At 38.8% G+C, this 20,283-nt stretch overlaps 1 protein-coding gene across 1 annotated transcript; it reads left to right on the top strand.

Annotated features, from left to right (window-relative positions):
* The first annotated feature begins 257 nt into the window (after window positions 1–257).
* DIPK2A (divergent protein kinase domain 2A) lies at window positions 258–19,998 on the top strand. Its single transcript, XM_007524076.3, has 3 exons — window positions 258–1,447; window positions 15,653–15,956; window positions 17,184–19,998. Exons 1-3 carry the CDS (start codon window positions 791–793, stop codon window positions 17,513–17,515), a joined length of 1,293 nt encoding a protein of 430 aa, XP_007524138.1. The 5' UTR covers window positions 258–790; the 3' UTR covers window positions 17,516–19,998.
* Window positions 19,999–20,283: the final 285 nt, after the last annotated feature.

Below are 20,283 nucleotides of genomic sequence, written 5' to 3'. Positions count from 1 at the left end.
CCCATTCGAAGGGAGCGGATTCCCATAAGCTTTCACAATTCACTTCTTCTCTTCCCCCCCCTGCCCTTTGTGAGAGGCTGCTTCCACAACGACCAGAGAAAAGTCGCGGTAAAACTTCACACCCACACAAACCGGCCCTCCAAGTCGCCGGACCACCAGAGCTCGCCCCGCCTCCCCAAGCCGTCGCCCCGCCCCCCGCGGGCGCGCTTACGCTGTGGGCGGTGCGCAGGCCCCGCCCCCGGCCCCGCCCCCCCGGGCCCCAGCTCTCCATCTCCGGAGAGCTGGAGCTCGGGAACAGGGGTGGCTGGCATCAGGGACGGTCTGGAACCTTCGGCTTCCCACACCCCTCCACTGTTGTTACTTCTTCGTACGAAACCTCCCTGCTTCTCCTCCCCTTCCGTGAGTCCTTCCAGCTCAGAAGCCCAGCTTGGCCGGCGGGCGGGAGGGCGCCGTTGCAGCTCTCGCGCCGGCGCGAGCGAGCAGTGCGCGTGCGCGCGCGCCGCCGTCGGACCCCGCGCCTGCCCCGCCCGCTCCTATAACTTGGCCGGCGCGGAGGCGGCGCCGCCAGAGTCGGAGGGCGGGGAGCCAGAGGAGGCAGCCTGGAGTTGTGAAGACTACTGAGTGGAGAAGTCGCCACCTTCGCTACCGCCGCCGCTTCTGCGCGGCTCCCGCGGGTTTCCCGCTTGCTTCCCTGTTTTCTACACCCTCGCCGGCGCCTAGCTTCTCCCGTCCGGGGGGCCCCCGGGGGTGCCCTCGCCCTCCCGGCGCGGGCGTCCGGGCGGCGGGCGGGATGTGGCGCCTGGTGCCCCCGAAGCTGGGCCGCCTATCCCGCTCGCTGAAGCTGGCGGCGCTGGGCAGCCTGTTGGTGCTGATGGTGCTGCACTCGCCGTCGCTGCTGGCGTCCTGGCAGCGCAACGAGCTGGCCGACCGGCGCTTCCTGCAGCTCAATAAGTGCCCGGCGTGCTTCGGCACGAGCTGGTGCCGCCGCTTTCTCAACGGGCAGGTGGTGTTCGAGGCGTGGGGCCGCCTGCGCCTGCTGGACTTCCTCAACGTGAAGAACGTGTACTTCGCGCAGTCGGGCGAGCCCCGCGAGGGCGGCCGCCGCCGCGTGGTGCTCAAGCGCCTGGGCTCGCAGCGCGAGCTGGCGCAGCTGGACCAGAGCATCTGCAAGCGGGCCACCGGGCGGCCGCGCTGCGACCTGCTGCAGGCCATGCCCCGCACCGAGTTCGCGCGCCTCAACGGCGACGTGAGGCTGCTCACGCCCGAGGCGGTGGAGGGCTGGTCGGACCTGGTGCACTGCCCCTCGCAGCGCCTGCTCGACCGCCTGGTGCGCCGCTACGCCGAGACCAAGGACTCGGGCAGCTTCCTGCTCCGCAACCTCAAGGACTCGGAGCGCATGCAGCTGCTGCTGACCCTGGCCTTCAACCCCGAGCCGCTGGTGCTACAGGTAGGCGGGGAGCGGGGTGGGGGCGGCAGGGGGTGCAGTCCTGCGGGAAGGGGTGCGCGGGGAGCCGGAGTTTGCAGCCTGGCGGCGAATTTGCCTGGGGGTGGTGGCTGCAGGGGATCCAGGACTTTTTTTTTTTTTTTTGCGGGGTGGGGGTGCAGGAGGAGGATACCCGCCTGCCCGCCTGACGGGAGGGGTGCTGTCTTGCCTCTTGTCACCTAGGCTCGGGGCGCATCAGGGGTTTGAGACTGCGGCTCTTTCAACGCCAGAGGGAGCGCGTCTCGTAGGCTCCCAGCAGGACTCCGCAGCGAGTTTGCTTCGCTCTCCTCCCTGCTTTTCCGCTTCTGTCCACCGCGACTTGGCACTTGAAATGGTGCAGTCTGTCCTGCAGTCCGGGGACCTTCTCCTTCGTTCTCTGCCCCTCACTTGCTTGCTGACCGAAAGTGTCACCACCACCACCACCACCACCACCACCACCACCACCACCACCACCCCCAACCCCCCAAGTCTTGCAGTTCTGAGCTCACTAATCCCGCAGTCTTGGGACTGTTCTTGTGGGGGACAGAGATTGGGGACTGTGGGGAGGTGGGAGGTTAAACTTGAGGCTAGGCTTTGGGCGGGGTGAGGAAGAGGGAGCAGGAGCGCAGCCTTGAATTCGGGGCAGGGACGGTTGAAGGCCAGGCAGGACCTGGACATTGTTGTCCTGAGCCTGTGACCTGCCCCATTCGCCTAGGGAGTTGGCTGTTGGGCCTGGGGTGAAATTTTAGGCCCTGGCGAGAAAGTCGGAATGAGATTTCTCACCTGGTTGAGTTTCTTGCTCTCGAGAATTTATTTTGAAAGCAGTTGTTCCATTTTAGGAGAGTCGGCTGGCATCTCTTTACTGGTGACAGGGGAAAAAAAAAACAAAACTCCACCCTAAAATCTCTATATTTTGGAGTAGTGACCGAGTGCCTCTTCATTGCACAGATTGTAGTGCAGTGTCTTTGGATAGTGTGCCCCTGTGTGCCCTCCTCATGACTGCAAGGGAAGTTATGTTCCCTTCAGTTTTGCTGTATGTCAAGTACTTTAGGTAAATCACAGGTCGTTTTGATAAACTCCACACTGCCAGTGTCAAAGTAGTCAGAACTGTAGGGTCTGGACTAGGCGGGTGATTTTTTTATTTTATTTTTTTTAACTAACATGCATGAATAGGCATATATCATGCTCATGTTTTCTCAAGTTCTCTGTTGCCCAACTTAACTAAGAGAAACCAGCTTCTTATAATTAGTTCTCCCATAGTAAATACTTTATGTCAAAAACTTCATTGTGGGCAGGGGTAGATAGCATAATGGTTATGCCAAGAGACTCGTGTCTGAGGCTCCGAAGTCCCAGGTTCAATCCTCCACACCACCATAAGCCAGAGCTGAACAGTGTTCTGGTAATAATAATAATAATAAACTTCATTTGGGTCTCCATGATATTTATGGTGTCATCGGTTATATGTAATGGGTCGATTTTAAATAAATTCAGTTTAAAAAATGAGCAATGTGGGGTGCATAAAACTGTTTAAATTCATCCCCAAAATCACTTTGTTTAGTAGTTACAAACCAGTTAGCCTTAAAGCGTGCCCTTATTTTATGAGATATATACATAGTTAGGTTCAAACTTTAATTTTCCTACTTAAGCTCTCTCTTTTTTTTTTTTTTTTTTTTTTGAGAAATTAAAGGCCTAATGTCTGTATTGGCTAAGTTGGGCCCTAAGAAGTTTTAGCAGTATAGTTTGCTGAGTTAGTCTGTCAAATTCTCTGAGATCCCAAAATTAGTCAGACTTTTGCAGTAGGAATGTGCATTTCCTGCATGCTTAGTAGTGATAGCCTGTTGAAAGTTTTTTCTTTCAGGTAGTCCTGATTATTGGAGTTTTATAGGCCGCTAGTAATATTAGAATTAATATTTTAAGAACATTATTCAGTTCTTGATAGCAGTATCCAATAAATGACATCTGAATATGAGAAACTTTGACATTTTATTGCTGTAAAATAATTCTGCCCTTATTTAAGGGACTTTTTTTTTAGGTTTGAAGTTGACTTTACATTAAAAATTTGAATTGTAACTGGGATAATCTAGTGAGCTTTTATCTTGTTTTCTGATTAACTTATTCATCACTTCTCTCCTGAAGAAGAAACCTTTTAAATAAAAATTGGTTATATACTTATAATAGTTTATACTTTGCTCTGGGTGAGTGGATAGTCAGGTTATAGAGTAAGAGTTTGATTTTAGTGTGTTGAGGAGCTATGTGTATCAAGATTGTGGCTTTTATTTGTAAACTGTGTTTTATTTATTTATTTTTAGGTGACTTAGTTATATGGGCTAGTACTAATAATTTATGATTAATCACACACTTGAACATATACTATGTGAAAAAATAAATTTAGGATACTTAGTTTCAGTCAGTTATATGTTTTGATCCTATAAGCAAACAAGTAGAAAAGGGAGATTTAGAGATATCATAGAGTTACTACTTAGCTATTGAAACATTTCATCTTTGATACAAACTAGTGAGTTAAGACCCAGAACAAAAGAATTGAACTTAATGTGTTAAGTATGCGTGTGTTGATTTTTTTTTTTTTAACGATGCCTAGCTAAAACTTAACTACCATAATGCATTATTATTGCAACAAAAAGGTAAGAACAATACAATTGAAATTTAATGGTGGTGTAAAACCACTTTAAATGAAATCAGTTACAAAGGTTGGTACTTACAAAGTCATATATATATATATATATATGATGCCTTACAAGTATCTGCAACACTGTTGATAGCTGTTTGTGGTAGTATTGGGATGTTAATTGATAATGGTAGAAAAGCTCAAATATAGCTATATTTCTATGTGTATTTAAAATATTTTATGTATACAGTATCTTTTACAACTGAAAAAGTACTCATGATTTTTTTTTTTTCCAGGAGAGGGAGCTACAGTGAATTTTTGGGCAGCTGATGATAAGCTGCATGGTTCTTATTGTCAAAAATACTTTGGGAAAATTGCCTTTTGAATTGGCTTCATCAAGCTATTATTATTAAAGCATTCTAATATAGTAATTATGCTTCCAAAATAAGTATTTTGAAATCTTTGATAGATTACGAAAGAAAGAACTGGAAAAAAGATAAGGATTTAACCTATTAAGCTTCCCTTTCTTGATAAGGACCAATAAAAAATAAATAGTTCCTGCTATGCCTTGAAAAGTATTAAATACCTGTAATCCATATTACATACATACTTTAGATACCTTACTTTAGATAAGGGTATATAGGCTTGTAGTAATAGATTTCAAAATTAGAAATCACAACTCTTTTCCCATTGTTTGGACATTTTTACAAGTTTACAGCAGTTTATCTGATTCTCAGGAAAGTTCTACGATATTATTAACATTTTTCTAAAATTTTATATATGTGAAGTAGTAAGATAATTTTAGTATCTTTGTTTTACTTTGATGTCCTTTTTTCCCCTCACATTTTTACTATATGAAATACGTATTTATTTAATTACAAGTGTGCTACAATCCTGTGAGAAAAATCTGGGGCAAGAGGCTTTGTTGATTTTTGTATTAGGTAATAGCATTCTTGGAATACTAAAAAATTGAGGCATTGAAGTATTTGGCAAGGTATATTGTTATCTTGTTGGTACTTTCAGAATCTGTACGTACCTGTCTTGAGTTTATAGAAGTGTGTATGTGTTTGTAAGAAAAAGCATGAGGGTCAGGAAAAAAAGGAAATGCTACCTAGATTTTCTACAGCTCAAACTTGTATTTTTGACTTTATGACCTGGAAACAATGAGGATGGTGTTAGTTATAGAAATAATAAAAGGGGAGTCGGGCGGTGGCGCAGTGGGTTAAGCGCACGTGGCGCAAAGCGCAGGGACCGGCGTAAGAATCCCGGTTCGAGCCCCCGGCTCCCCACCTGCAGGGGAGTCGCTTCACGGGCGGTGAAGCAGGTCTGCAGGTATCTATCTTTCTCTCCCCTCTCTCTCTGTCTTCCCCTCCTCTCTCCATTTCTCTCTGTCCTATCCAACAACAAAGCAACGTCAACAATGGCAATAATAACCAAAAACGAGGCTGCAACAACTAGGGCAACAAAAAGGGGAAAAAATGGCCTCCAGGAGCGGTGGATTCATGGTGCAGGCACCAAGCCCAGCAATAACCCTGGAGGAGAAAAAAAAAAAAAAAAACTAAAAAAAAAAAAAAAAAAAGAAATAATAAAAGATCTCATTGTTTAGGGGTGAGTTGGGGGCAGGGGGGGGACTTGTTTTGCAATTTTGTTTCACAATCTGTATGTAGTTCTAGAACTTTCCTTGTTTTACATTACTGACCTGTCTTTAATTTTTTTATATTTATTTATTTATTTATTTTCCCTTTTATTGCTCTTGTTTAACATTGTTGTGGTTATTGATGTCGTTGTTGTTGGATAGGACAGAGAGAAATGGAGAGGGGAAGGGAAGACAGAGAGGGGGAGAGAAAGATAGACACCTGCAGACCTGCTTCACCTCTTGTGAAGCGACTCCCCTGCAGAGAAGGGAGGCAGGGGCTGGAACCAGGATCCTTCCGTGGGTCCTTGCGCTTTGCACCATGTGTGCTTAACCCGCTGCATCACTGCTCGAGTCCCTGACCTATCTTTTTAATAAAGTTTTCTTAATGTTTATAATCTGTACTCATCATTTAAGCTATGAGTTCTAAGCTTTCATCCAGTTCTTATAAATAATAAATGTAACATAGTTTATTAGTGCCTAATTACTCAATAAATATTAGACATCAAATAAGGTAAAACAAAAGCTTCTCTTTCTTTTTCTTTTCTTTCTTTTTTTATATAGAGAGTTGGGAGGAGAAAGAAAGACACCCAACTGCTAATTCTAAAGATTATTCTCTGTAGATGGGGACCAGAGGCTTGAACCTAAGGACTCACATAAGGTCCCATGTATACTCTACCAGGTGTGCCACTTCCTAGCCCTGGTAAAGTAAGTTTAACCACCTAATATATTTCATCAGTTTTGTTTATTTGTTTGATTTTCATCAGGGTTACAACTGGTCACATGGTACTCATACTAGGAATCCACTGCCCCTGTGGTCATTTTTTTTTCTTTCCATACATCCTTCCCTCCTTCCTTCCTCCTTATTTATTTATTTATTTATCTATCTATCTATTTATTTGATAGGACAGAGAAATTGAAAGGGGGAGGAAGAGAAGAGAGGGTGACCGAGAGAGACCTGAGAACTGCAGCCTCACTTTACTGTGAGGCTTCCTCCTAAAGGTGGAGAGTGGGGTTTGAACCCTGGTCCTTGTAAATGGTAGTGTGTGCATTCAGCCAGCCCTTCATCAGTTGCTTTGAAGCTTGTTTAAAGTGTATGTCACCTTTAAGGTAGTTAAATGATACTGGCTATAAAAGTTATCGACCATACATTTAGTTTCTCAGATACAGTTCATTTTACATTATAGGGTGTATTACTACAGAAAACTTTAATGCTGTTTTTGTCTTGAAAATTAGCTTCTGTAATAGAAGAATATGTTTTTAAGGTGCTCTGCCAAGAAGCATAGCTTTTTTTTCTAAATTTTAAAAAATTTATTTATAAAATAAAAATCATCGACAAGACCATAGGATAAGAGGGATAATCGTTCCACACAGTTCCCACCACCAGAGTTCTGTATCCCATCCCCTCCCTTGAAAGCCTTCTTATTCTTTATCTTATCGGGAGTATGGACCCAGGATCATTATGGGGTGCAGAAGGTGGAAGGTCTAGGTTCTGTAATTGCTTCCCTGCTGAACATAGGTCAGTCCATACTCCCAGCCTGTCTCTTTCTTTCCCTAGTGGAACAGGGTTCTGGAGAGGTGGGGGGTCCAGGACACACTGGTGAGGTCATCTGCCCAGGGAAGTCCCGCTGGTGTCATGATAGCATCTGGAACTTGGTGTTTGAAAAAGCATTAAGATATAAAGCAGAGCAAATTGTTAATCAGGAACTAAAGGCAAGAATATTGCAGATGAGATTTGGGGGTCTCCATAACTTTTGAAGTAAACAAAGAGAAGATAATGGCCATTTAGCTAAATGTTTTACTTTGTACATATTGATAAAAATTTATAGGAGACTCACTCAGTAAAACAAGACTGCTGGGATTAGATCCTTTCCTGTTGAACCCTAGGATCTAGTGATGCAGATTCTCACCTTGAGAAATCTTTTTCCTACTTCTTTTCTGAGCTTGACATTTACTGGCTTTAGTACTTGAAAAAAGGGGGTTTAGAAACTTGATAATTGACTTCTACTGGAGTGTAAGTTGGAGGCCTGGGCCCTTTCAAACTTGCTTCTTACCCCCAATGTTTTATGTACCTCAGGTAAGATGAAAACACAGCAAGCCCAGAGACTGTTTTGTTGTTTAACCAGAGCACTGTTCAGTTCTGGTTTATGATGGTGCTGGGAGTTGAACCAGGGACCTCAGAGCCTCAGGCATTACAAAACCATTATGCTGTCTCCCCACTCCCCAGAAACTGTCTTTAAGGAAAAAATGATGAACCAAAGTTGGACAACGAGCTTGTGGGGCTCAGTGTCTAGGAAGGATGTTCTAGACACTGTCTAAGGAGTTTCATTTCATCAACAGCTCTGGAAGTCACAGCCCACTTCTCCAGCTGGCCACTGCTGTTACAACTCACTGCTTTCCCAGATTTAGGCTTATTGTTTATTTAGGCAGCAGTTGTTTCTTATCTAGGAAATTCATAACTTAAGTCTATTTTTTCCCCTAGATTTTCATTTGATATTTTATTGACACTTTTGATATTTTATTGACACACGTCCTCCTTGAAAAGCAAAATAATAATGACCCTGTGTACTTTAAGTTCAAAAAGGCGAGAGATTTTCATTATGGAGAGACTATAGTAATAGTCACCCTTCAGGAGCACCACCTCCACATCAATGGAACAAAATAGATACCCTGGCCTATTAAATGCACCAAGATCATTTGACCAGTATTAATTATGAGATCTGTACTGTTATCTGATTTTCCCTCATAGTTCGAACTGCATGGAGCAGTACATCCATTTTGTATGTGTGCTTCTAGGAGATAGTTCTTTTTTTGGCTTATTCTGGCTAGTGGTTTTTAGCCTACTTCCTATATTGCTGTCATTGAACATATTGATACTGACTCTACAGAATGCTGACATTTTTTTCTTTCACCTTCCATGCATTATGTATATATTAAGCTAATATGGCATTAAAATATAAACCTGGCATTTTTCCTACATATCAACAAACTTTAGTAGATTTTTGTAAACTGTCTTAAGATCGCAAATTACCAGTGTAAGAAGATAGTTACTTATCCTGACCACAGGCCCTAAAAAATTCTACATTGTGTAACCAGATTTTTTCCTCCCTCTAAATGTATGTCTTCTAAAAATAGACTATTGATACAATTTGTTTGTGAAATACCTGGAAGCTCTTTGGACTTAAGTTAGAGTTCAAACAACTAAATTTCACTTGTTCACTTGGTAAATAGTTTACTGAAAGGCATGGGAGTTGAAAGAATCTTTTAAAATAAAAATAGGTAGTATAGTGCGTAGAGATTAAGTTTGGATTATTTACAGACATTCTTAAGACGCTGAGAATCTTGAAAGGTTTCTTATCTAAGTAGGTCTGATACTTTCAGGGTCTTCCTGGTTTGCCTTTCTTAGTGCTCATTTGAAGTTTAACTGACTAAAATTGTGTAATAATGTTCAGTGGTACCAGGAATTGATCCTTTGCATTTGGAATAAAGAAAAAATAGATGAGAGAGCACAGACTATGCCCCCTTTGCTTTCCATGGACAGAAAAGAAAGTGGAAAATGTCAGGTTTTATATACTGTAAAGAAGTACCCAAAAAATGTAATATATATATCTTGTAGTGTTGGGAGTAGAATACATTAAACTGGTTAGGAAGAGTGACATATTAACTGATGTGTGAATAATGAGAAAAAGCCAATGGCGTGGAATTCTCAGGGCAGAATTATTTTAGTTTAGACAAGATTTGGCAAAGCCAGAAGTCTCAAAACAGGATCTAGGGAGTAGAGAAATATGGTAGGTTGTAGGATCAAAAAGATAGGACAAAGCCAGGATCCCATGTATCCTTGTAACATTACTTAAGATTTTAAAAGAAGTGTTTTGTTTTGTTTGAAAATGTGTTTGCAGGAGTAGGAGGAACCAAGGTTTTTGCTTTTAATTCATGGGAGACAGTTTGGTGATTTAGTTTGAGATGATTGAAATGGAGATTATGCAAAGGAGACAGGCCCCAATGTATTGACTTGCTTATGGAGAAAGACAGAAGAGAAAGAGATGTAGGCCTTACTTAGTCTCTTGGATTTTTGGCCTGAACACCTACTAAGTAGCAGCAGTTGCTTGCTATTATATGGAAACCCAAAGAAGGAATAACTGAGTTAAGGGAACCAAGAAATTTAAGGCAACTTTAGTGCCTTGTCTGAAGAATAAAAGGTAGTTTATTTAAGCTATTGGATCCAAAAGAGGTTTATTCCATCTCCTTTTTTCTTTGAAATTTCATCTTATGAGAAATAAATAAGTATTGCTTTTCGATTTACTTAGAATTGTGGATCACAGCTTGATCATGGAAATGGGTAAGACGGGGTTAATTGAAACAAGCAAGTAGATACATATTTAAACGTTGTGATCAAGTAATTTTTTTTTTTTGTGGGGAGAACATTTTTTGAAGTTAGTCTAAAAAGTCCTGTATTTCCATTAACTTTGGGTAGAGTTTTATTGTTGTTGATGTGTTTTGACATTGGTTTCCAATTTTAGACACAGCTCATGGACAAGTTATTCATCAGAATAACACAGCCATGCTATTTTCAAGGCATTCATTGCTTAATGTTGTTGGACTTCTAGGTGGGTGGAAAATGGCATTCAGAAAATTATTTAATGAGTAAGTGGAACATGTTCTGTGACTGGAAAAATCTTGATTACTAAGAATCCACAGTATTTTCAATGAATTTTGGCCACTATTGGCAGTCTAAATTAAAAGCTAAGGATTTAGAGAAATTTTAGCAAAAATTAGGTAACCGTTAAATCATCCTAGTGATTTTACTATATGCCTCTCTAGACAGTTCACAAAACTGTGAACACATTAGTCTGTCACCAGTACAGTTGACTAATCTCTATGAACAGCTGTTATAACATGCGTTACTACAATGGGATCTTGTTCAAATTGGGGCTTTAAAAATAATTTTGTAACTTACATTGAACATTTAAGCATTTTCTATGCTTTAGATCATATTCACTTTTTAAAAGTTCTCAAGTTTAAATTTGTGTGCAGAAGCTTTAAACTTAGATTGTATATTTGATTATGAAGATTTTTTAAAGTTATTTTTACTTGGAATTTCCTCCTTTGAACAACAGGCTAGCCTTGTATCACAATTTTTGTTCTGTATTCAATATATATTTATTGATTTTATTTTCTTTTGACAAATTGCAAGGTTATTTTCATTTTACTATGAAATATTGTGAATTTGTGATTATAAAATAGTTATATGAAAGGAATTATAATTATTAGGATCTTTTTTATTTAGTTTGCATACTCTGCTTTTGGTTTTGTGAGGTGAAAGGTAATATAACATAAATACTGTTAGAGTTAATATTTTAAGCTATTAGTTTCATGTAATTTGTTGTATATTAGTAGGGTATAAACAAAACTCGAAAGTGCTAATTTATGTTTTTTTACTCCTATATCCCATGTCCTTTTTTTCTCCTTGAGTGTTCTGACTTAGACTAAATGGCCTTATTAGTCTGACTGAACAGTGGTTGTTGATTGAAGGGTATTGTGATACTTGTAGAAACTTGTTTATCACATTATTGCAGTATATTGGTCAGTGCTGATATGTAAGATTTTTTTCCTGGACACATGCTATTTTGACATTTATGTTTATAGCATGTTGAGGAGTGTGTGTCTTATTCTAAGTCTCAATGTGGTCTGGTTCCTACCTCCCTCTCTAGTCTCTATAATGTCACATCATTCCATTTCTATTTTACTTATTGCAATGTTTGGGTTTTTTGTTTTGTGTTTTTGTTTATCATTTCTTAGAAATGATATGTGCCTGGAACATGCTTAACTTCCATATCCCCAATCTTTCTTTTTACTTTTCTGTGGCACAGAAACTTACACATACGCAATTCCACCACTCGGGCCAATTTTTGCATTATTTTTATTTCAGACAGAGAAAGGGAGAGACACCACAACATTGCTCCATCTTCCGTGGAGCTTCACCCTTCACTGTGTTGTTTTCATGTCTCCATGTCATCCATGTGGTGTCTCGGCTCACACCTATGACTCTGCACATAATGAGGTACACTTCACCATATATGCGTTATCTCCCAACTCCCCAGTTTTTCTTTTTTTTAAAAAAAAATTTTTATATTTATTATTCCCTTTTGTTGCCCTTGTTTTATTGTTGTTGTTATTGATGTCGTCGTTGTTGGATAGGACAGAAAGAAATGGAGAGAGGAGGGGACAGTTATTTTTTTTTAATCATACTCATCCAACCTTTTTTAAGACAAACTTTAAAAAAAAAAAAATCTCGGGAGTCAGGCAGTGGCACGGCGGCTTAAGCACACGTGGCACAAAGCTCAAGGACCAGCATGAGGATCCCGGTTCGAACCCGGCTCCCCACCTCAGGGGTGTCGTTTCACAAGAGGTGAAACAGGTCTGAGGTGTCTGTCTTTCTCTTTCCCTCTCTGTCTTCCCTCCTCTCACCATTTCTCTGTGTCCTGTTCAACAATAATGACATCAATAACCACAACAATAAAACAGCAAGGGGAAATAAATAATTAAAATAAATATAAACAATTTTTTTTTTAAATCTTGATTGGTAGAAACAGTCAGAAATCAAGAGGGAAGGGGGTGATAGGGAGAGAGGCAGAGAGACACCTGCAATACTGCTTGACCACTCATAAAGCTTTCCCCCTATAGATGGGGACCAGGGGCTTGAACCCCAATCCTTGTGCATTGTAATGTGCACTCAACTAGGTACGCTGCCACTGGGCCCCATACTTACTCATCCATCCTTTAGATCTCAGCCTAAGTAACACTTCTTACAGACTGCCCTCCATCTCATGACCTAAAATATTCCTTACACTTTCTTTTAAATGTGCCTCACTTTTTCAGTGTTTATAACAGACCCTTTAACTTGTAATTTGAGTGTTTTTACAGGTATTCTCAGCATTTTACTGTGGAGTTAGACCAGGTTTAGGATTGTATGTTTGTGGGAATTGGGTGGTAGTGCAGTGGGTTAAACGCATGTGGTGTGAAGCACAAGGACTGTCTTAAGGATCCCGGTTCCAGCCCCCCGGGCTCCCCACCTGCAGGGGAGTCGCTTCACAGGCGGTGAAGCAGGTCTGCAGGTGTCTATCTTTCTCTCCTCCTCTCTGTCTTCCCCGACTCTCTCCATTTCTCTCTGTCCTATCCAACAATGATGACATTAACAACAACAATGCAAAAACAAGGGCAACAAAAGTGAATCAATAAAAATAAATATTTAAAAAATCTTTTAAAAAAGGATTATTTGTTTAAAACTGGCATTTTCATTTCACAGTAATTTTCATTGCTCTTTAGCTCCTTATAGTAGTTAGTGAAATAGGGGCTACAGCAGTCCGTTACTGCAGTTCCAAAATTTGAACAAATTATTGTTTTGCCATTTATTTTATTTTTTACTTTATTTAATTTGATATGACAGAGAGAGAAACCAAGAGGGAAAGGGAATGGAGAAGAGAAAGGCAAAAAAGACACAAGACACCTGCAGTCCTACTTCACCACTCATAAAGCCTCTCCAGGGCCTGGTGCATGGTAACATGTGCACTTAACCAGGCGCACCACTGTTTGACCCCTGGCCATTTTTTAATGGCACCAGATGATCTGTGCCCTTTATTTCACTTAAGATGAATAAGTTTATGTTACTTTTGTGGCGGATGTTATTTTGAGAAATGTTACCCCAGACATTCGTGGGAGATTTACAAAGTTTGAGTTGTGAAGTATATTTTTCTAAAAGTCTGAAAACTTCCAGAACAGAGAAATAGTGGATTCATGGGTTGTATTATCTTTATTTTTACCCTGTATTGTCTGTGTGACTCTGGGAAAATCACTTAGGCACCTTCCAATTCTAGGATTCTTTTGAGTTCACATGCCCTTTATTTAGTTATGGTTGTTGCAGAAACTACCATGTTATTTGGTTTCAATCAACAGAGAAGAGATAGCTTAATTTAATGTATATAATGAATACATGGCTTTATAACTATCTTATGCCATGTACATTTTAAACTAATATTTATTTTGAGAAACTTTTTGCTTTGTAACAGTCATTCCAAGCCTGATGTCAAGCCCTGGGTAATTGGAGTGCATCTAATCCAATTAGAATTTAACTGTTCCAAGTTTAAAGCTCCTCAAATGAAAAGCTGTATACACAATTTTTCAATTATAAATATTTATTAAAATTTTCATATCTTATTTCAGATTACTTTGTGTGTTCTAGGCAGCTTGAAAATCAGTTTTCAAGATTTGGTTTAAAATCTGAAGATGAAATCTCAGTACTAACCAGTTAAACCATAGCTATTATGTTTTTGACACTGAAAGTTTCACAAGAAATAAGTTTTCTTTTCTCCACTAAGAGTTAACTTTGGGGCATGTACGTACCTGCATAGTGTCTCCACTACACCCAGTGTACACTATGCTATCTACCCCAGACTTTTAATGTTTTCCATAATATACTATAGTATGCTCAATCATATACTATTAATGAAATTTTACTATTTTAAAAGCACAATGAAAAATTATTTTCATTTGAACAAATGGTATAACTTCATTTGCTACAATTCTTTTAGAAGATTAGGTATATGAAAGAATTATAGGATTTTTAAAAAAGAAACATAACAGGATTTCATTTAGCATTATCAGAAATCACTGTATGAATATAAAACTGTTCGGTGTGACATTTTTTCATATATGTTATCCTTTTTATGAGGGGCTTGGATAATGATGTGTGTATTTTATATTTGGCTGTCATTTGCCTGTTGGAAATGCTCCAAAAACAAGGAGGCATTTGTACATGTGCAGATATTGGCAGGATTCCCTTTTCTTCTGTTGTCAAAGAGCATTTTGTTTTCACAAAGATATGTTTGTATCTGTTCTGTACTATGGCATTTGAATAATATTCCACTACTGTGTGCAAGAGTTTTTTGTTTTACTTTTAAACACTACATAATCTCACATATTTACTTTAAACACTTTAAAATTTTATGTCAGAGACTTTATATACGTAAATACTTCTGGGATGCAGTTAAATCTTTTGTAATCATGTTGTCTAAATTTCCAGGATTGCAAAGGATTTTAAGTTGGAAGGAAAAGTCAATATTTTGTGGTTCAGGAAACATTGTTAGCACTTCACAATGGATGTGTGCACCTCTCAACTTTTCAGTACCCAAAAGAAAAAAAAAACTGTCCAGAAAATTAAAAATAAATTAGTAGATTCTTTTCTTTTGATTCATAATGATAATATTCTCTATAAAATCTACAAAGGGGCAGGAGAGATAACTCACAATGTAAGGCCCATGCCTTGCCATTCAGGGGTGACAGAATCAAGGCCTAGGACCCCATGGGAGGCACTATTGCAGATGGGTGGGCTTTGGAGGAAGGCAATAGTTAGGTTAAAAGGCAGTGTCCATGAATCCTCTGAATTCCACCTTTGTCTGCTTCTTTTAAAAGTTCACATAAGGACCGATACACTTCATGTTGACTAACAACAAATAAGGAATTACAGATATTTTTCTTCTAAAACCCCATGGCTGAACAGAGACTGTCTTAGTTCACTTTAATAGCAGCATCACATATTCCCAAAGACTAGTAAAGACTTGCTTGTATAAACCTGCATCATGTCCATTCAGAAAGGGCTGGCTGATTGTACTCAGACAAATCATAAAGATAAACAAACATATAAACGGTTTAGATTTGCAATTTGTTGATCAACTTGATTCTGGGATTTTGACAAGCAAAACTAATTATATTTTACTTTTATAATGTAAAAAAGGTCTATAACAATGGTATGAGTTAAAAATTAAATTTATTTCTATTCAGCTATTGAATAATAAGAAACCACAATCATGCTCTTAACTGAGAGGGTCTGGGGATAAAGTAGGATGTCATCAGAGTCTCTTATAATTTCTTGTAGAGTTTTCCATCTGATGAAGGTTGGCCATTTGCAAAATATCTTGGAGCTTGTGGAAGAATGGTGGCTGTTAATTATGTTGGAGAAGAACTGTGGAGTTACTTTAATGCACCGTGGGAGAAACGAGTTGACCTTGCTTGGCAATTAATGGAAATAGCAGAGCAACTTACAAACAATGACTTTGAATTTGCACTCTACCTTCTGGATGTCAGCTTTGACAATTTTGCAGTTGGTCCTAGAGATGGGAAAGTAATCATTGTGGATGCTGAGAATGTTTTGGTTGCTGACAAACGACTAATTAGACAAAGTAAGTACATAACTTTTAGGTTTGTTGCTGTGCATTTTTTCTGTCAAAATGTTTACATGTATATAAAGCAGACCTTTAATTTCCTTATATGGTGGCATCTTTCTTTCTTTGTTCAACCAGGATTAGTGATTTAATATGCATGGTGATTATGGTAGATGTTTTTTTAATCTTTCTACAACTAGAAACAGTTTTTTTTTCATAGTATTCCCCACAATTTGTTTATGTTTACTTAATGTCTATTTCACACATTCGATTATAAGCCAGTAAGAACAAGATTCATATGTTATTTGTTTTGTGTACTCTTACATGCCATTGCCTATTGCAGACCAGGCCTTCAAGTCATTATTTGCAGAACAAATGAATTTCTTTCTGCCAACACTTCAAGCTTCAGAGTTCTATCCTCATTCATATCCCTCCCACACTTTGTCAGGATTTCACTACTCTGGACTAACTTTTTAAATAAAAAGATCCTACATTTTCCTAATTCAATGAACTGTTACTTTATCGTCTCTGGTCTCTTTTGTACTTCCTCTCCAGGTATCTGCCTCTAGCTCTAGCCACACTGAACTTTTCAGAACCTACTGGACCAATCCCTTAGGCCCATGTCGTTGTACATACTATTGCTTGCACCTAGAATGTTGCTCCCTTCCCCCTTTTGTTATTCTAGATTTATTTATCTTTTGAGATCTAAGCAAAATGTCCCCCTATCTGTACCTTTTTAGAGCCTTAAGAGAAGTACTACTTTCTCAGTACTCAGGTTGCATCGTGCCATTCTTCTGTGTGGTATTTGCTCATGTGTAATAGTTTCCCACTAGACTGAACCTTCAGTACTTGGGATGTTGTTCCTTCTGTAAGGTATTGTTGAACTCTCAAAGTATGTTTTTGTGCTTTTTTTTTTTTTTTCCATTTTTGGAATATTTGTATTTAAATGTTTAAAATTATAAAGGGGGCTGAATGGAAATGCACACATCACCATGTGCTGAACCCCTGTTCCCTACCTACAGGGAGGTTGCTTCATAAGCCATGAAGCAGGACTGTAGATGTCTCTCTTTCTTTTTCCCTTTCTGTCTACCTTCCCACTCATTTCTCTTTGTGTTATCAAATAAAATAGAAAGAAAAGGAAAGATATAATATAATTTTACAGCAAACACCAAAATGTTATATTTTTGGGAGCAATTAAAATCTCCTTTAAAATGTTTTCTCATTCTGCTTTTTCTCCTTTCACAGATAAACCTGAAAATTGGGATGTCTGGTATGAAAGCAAATTTGATGATTGTGATAAGGAAGCTTGCTTATCCTTTTCAAAAGAAATTCTATGTGCTCGTGCCACTGTGGACCACAATTACTATGCTGTTTGTCAGAACCTCTTATCCAGGCATGCCACATGGCGTGGCACTTCTGGAGGACTTCTTCATGATCCACCAAGCGAAATTGCCAAAGATGGCCGACTAGAGGCCTTGCTAGATGAGTGTGCCAACCCAAAGAAGCGCTATGGCAGATTCCAGGCTGCAAAGGAACTTCGTGAATATCTAGCACAATTAAGTAACAATGTGAGGTAGTCTAGGGTGGACTTCTTTTCTTCATTTAAATAGCACTGGCTAAAACTAAATCACCAAAAACTATCTGAAAAAAAATGAATTTGGAAGTACTGCATGCAGAAGACGATAAACTTGCACTGATAGGTCTTTGGTTAACATCCTTCGAAATAAGACATTACTTCAAAAATCTTATGATGCTTCTGCAAATAAGTGCACTCTTAGACTTTGGAGTCTTGAGCTGTCATTGACTAAGGCTTCCCCCCTCTTACGATGCCTGAGTGAATTAATGAATATTGTTTGAGCTATTGGAAATGAGTCTGATAGTTACATTGGCTTGTGTATCAAACGGTACTTGGTACTCAAATTAGTTTGCATTACTATCATGATTTTGTGAATCTCTTGCATTTACTTTGACAAGTTATATTGGCCTGTTTTATAGGCCACTTTTTTCTTCTGATGTGTAGGGTCCCCACCCCCACCCCATTTTTATGTTTTCTATTAAATTTTACACTTTGAGGTTGCTGTAGGTATTCATTTAAATTTTGACTAGTTTTCATTCAGTGCTATACACATTTACTGTTGGGGCAGGATTCCCAGGTTTACTGTTGTTTTTCAGAAAACTGAATATTTTATTATGTAAATAATTTTCTTCCCACCTTCTGTGATTTCTCCATTGCATGAGGTCATCAAAGGTTATTTAGCAGTTACATCCCACTATGTCAGTAATAGAATTATACACATTTAACATAAAGTTTGGCATATGTTGCAAAATGCTGTTATTCCCTTTAAAAGATTTTAAGAATATGCTAACAATCTATATGTTGGTATTATTTTGACTGAGGAAAAAAATACACCCCAGTATTTATTAAATGCTAATTCATCCAGGATTATAACGCATATGCCAAAGAAATATTAGAGCTAATCCCATGGACAGATTAAAAATTGGTTCCTCTGGTTATTCTCTTAAGTTGAAAAGCTACAAATCTTCAGCATTTGTAACTTTAAAATATTCCACATTTTACTCATTGGTAGTTCTGCAAAAATTTACGTGGTAGTCACTGTTTAATTGAACATTGTAATATTTACTTTATTAACAGACCAGCAGACAGTTTAGCCAATCTGCCCAGCTTGTCTTCATTATCCAATTATCAAACATCAAAATATTACATGTCAGTATGTGGGTGAAAATTAACAAGTAAGTGAAATTTCTGGGCTATTTAAAAGATGTTACAATGTATAAGTTGACTATCAGCAATCTGGGTCATACTTTCCCATTTGAAGTTAACTAGTTTTGTTTACAGCACAGTTTCGTGCAGTGTGCAGTATTTAGTTCTAGACTGGTCTTATTCAAAATCAGAGTGATTAAAATATGCACAACCAAAACAACATTTTCCTTTTCCTTTTCATTCATTCAGCAACTATTTATTGAGCATCAGTTCTTTGCTATATACATGACTAGCTGCTACCCACTGCCTGAACATGACACTTGGTTAAGTACAGTGATTATTGTCAAGTACCTCAATGTAGGTATTTAAATTGAAATAACATTCATTCAATTATGATGCTTTCCTGTTATTTTACTCTTGCAATATAAATTCTGCTAATACCATCTGTAATTAAGTTGCTGCAAACAAAACAAAACAAAAAAAACAAGATAGAAACACTAAAGTTTTCCTGAGCTTGAAAACTTGTAAGGAGAATGCTAACGAGCTCTCAATTATAAAATAAATGATTTTGTGTAGGTTTTTATATATCAGTCCATTACACATATCAACTAGACCTTAAAAACAGTTATGTGTTGGAAATTTTACTAAGCTGACTTTTTACATACAACTTTGGAAGATTTTTGAGGGGAGTAGGTACAATTACTTGTCAAATATCTTCCTCTTATTCGAAACATCAGAAAAATAAATGTTCATTTTGAAAAGGGAGCACCTTTTATATTTGGTAATTAAGTATTCATTGAACCTTAGAAAACCAGTCACAGAGACCACGTATTTCTCTGATTTAACAAACATTTAACTTACTTTTTTGGAAGTGTGATTATGATTGCAGAATAGGAAGTGAAAAAATATTTCCAGTAGTAATAGCTATGTAAGGTAGTTTTTTTATAACTACCTTTTCTCCTGTGAGATTATGTGGGTTTCTTTTATCTTTGGAAAATGTTAAAAAGATAGTAAAAGAATTAAAGATTTAAAATTACAGGGAAAAATATGTATGTGAAAAGCAATAAATATTTTGTTCACTTTGCTATCCAGATATTCACTATCAAATATTTATTATACAGCAGCAATTTATATTTTTAATCATTGCCCATTAATAGACACAGTAAAATATTTTTGAATCAGACATTTGGGATTTGTATGTGCATTAAAATTGTCTTTTGTACTGTAAGTTACTGTTTAATTTGAATATTTTATCAGAACTGTCTCCCTGTGCCTTTATAATATAAAGTTGTTTATACAACTTTAATGATCTTAATAAAGAATACTTTAAGAACCATACTTCTCAGACTATCTCTTAATTTCCATTATTCATATTTGTTGGTGCGGCGCCCCAACACGATCACCAGGGAGCCTGACAGAGTTATTTCCTCTGGACCTGCATTCAGACTTCAAGGAAGCTGGGCAGGAGGACGAGAATGGATTGACGCATTCTCCCCCTGTTATTGCTACAAATAATTATACTGTCACAATTGATTAATAGTGCTTTGGCAGTGCCTGGTGAGAATGGATAGTCAGAAGCACCCCTTCTCCCTTACACAGGGGCATATTTGAAAGTTACATTAT

The sequence above is a fragment of the Erinaceus europaeus genome, chromosome 9 (assembly GCF_950295315.1).
Source record: "Erinaceus europaeus chromosome 9, mEriEur2.1, whole genome shotgun sequence".
Lineage (NCBI taxonomy): Eukaryota > Metazoa > Chordata > Mammalia > Eulipotyphla > Erinaceidae > Erinaceus > Erinaceus europaeus.
This window is presented reverse-complemented; position numbering and strand designations above follow the sequence as displayed.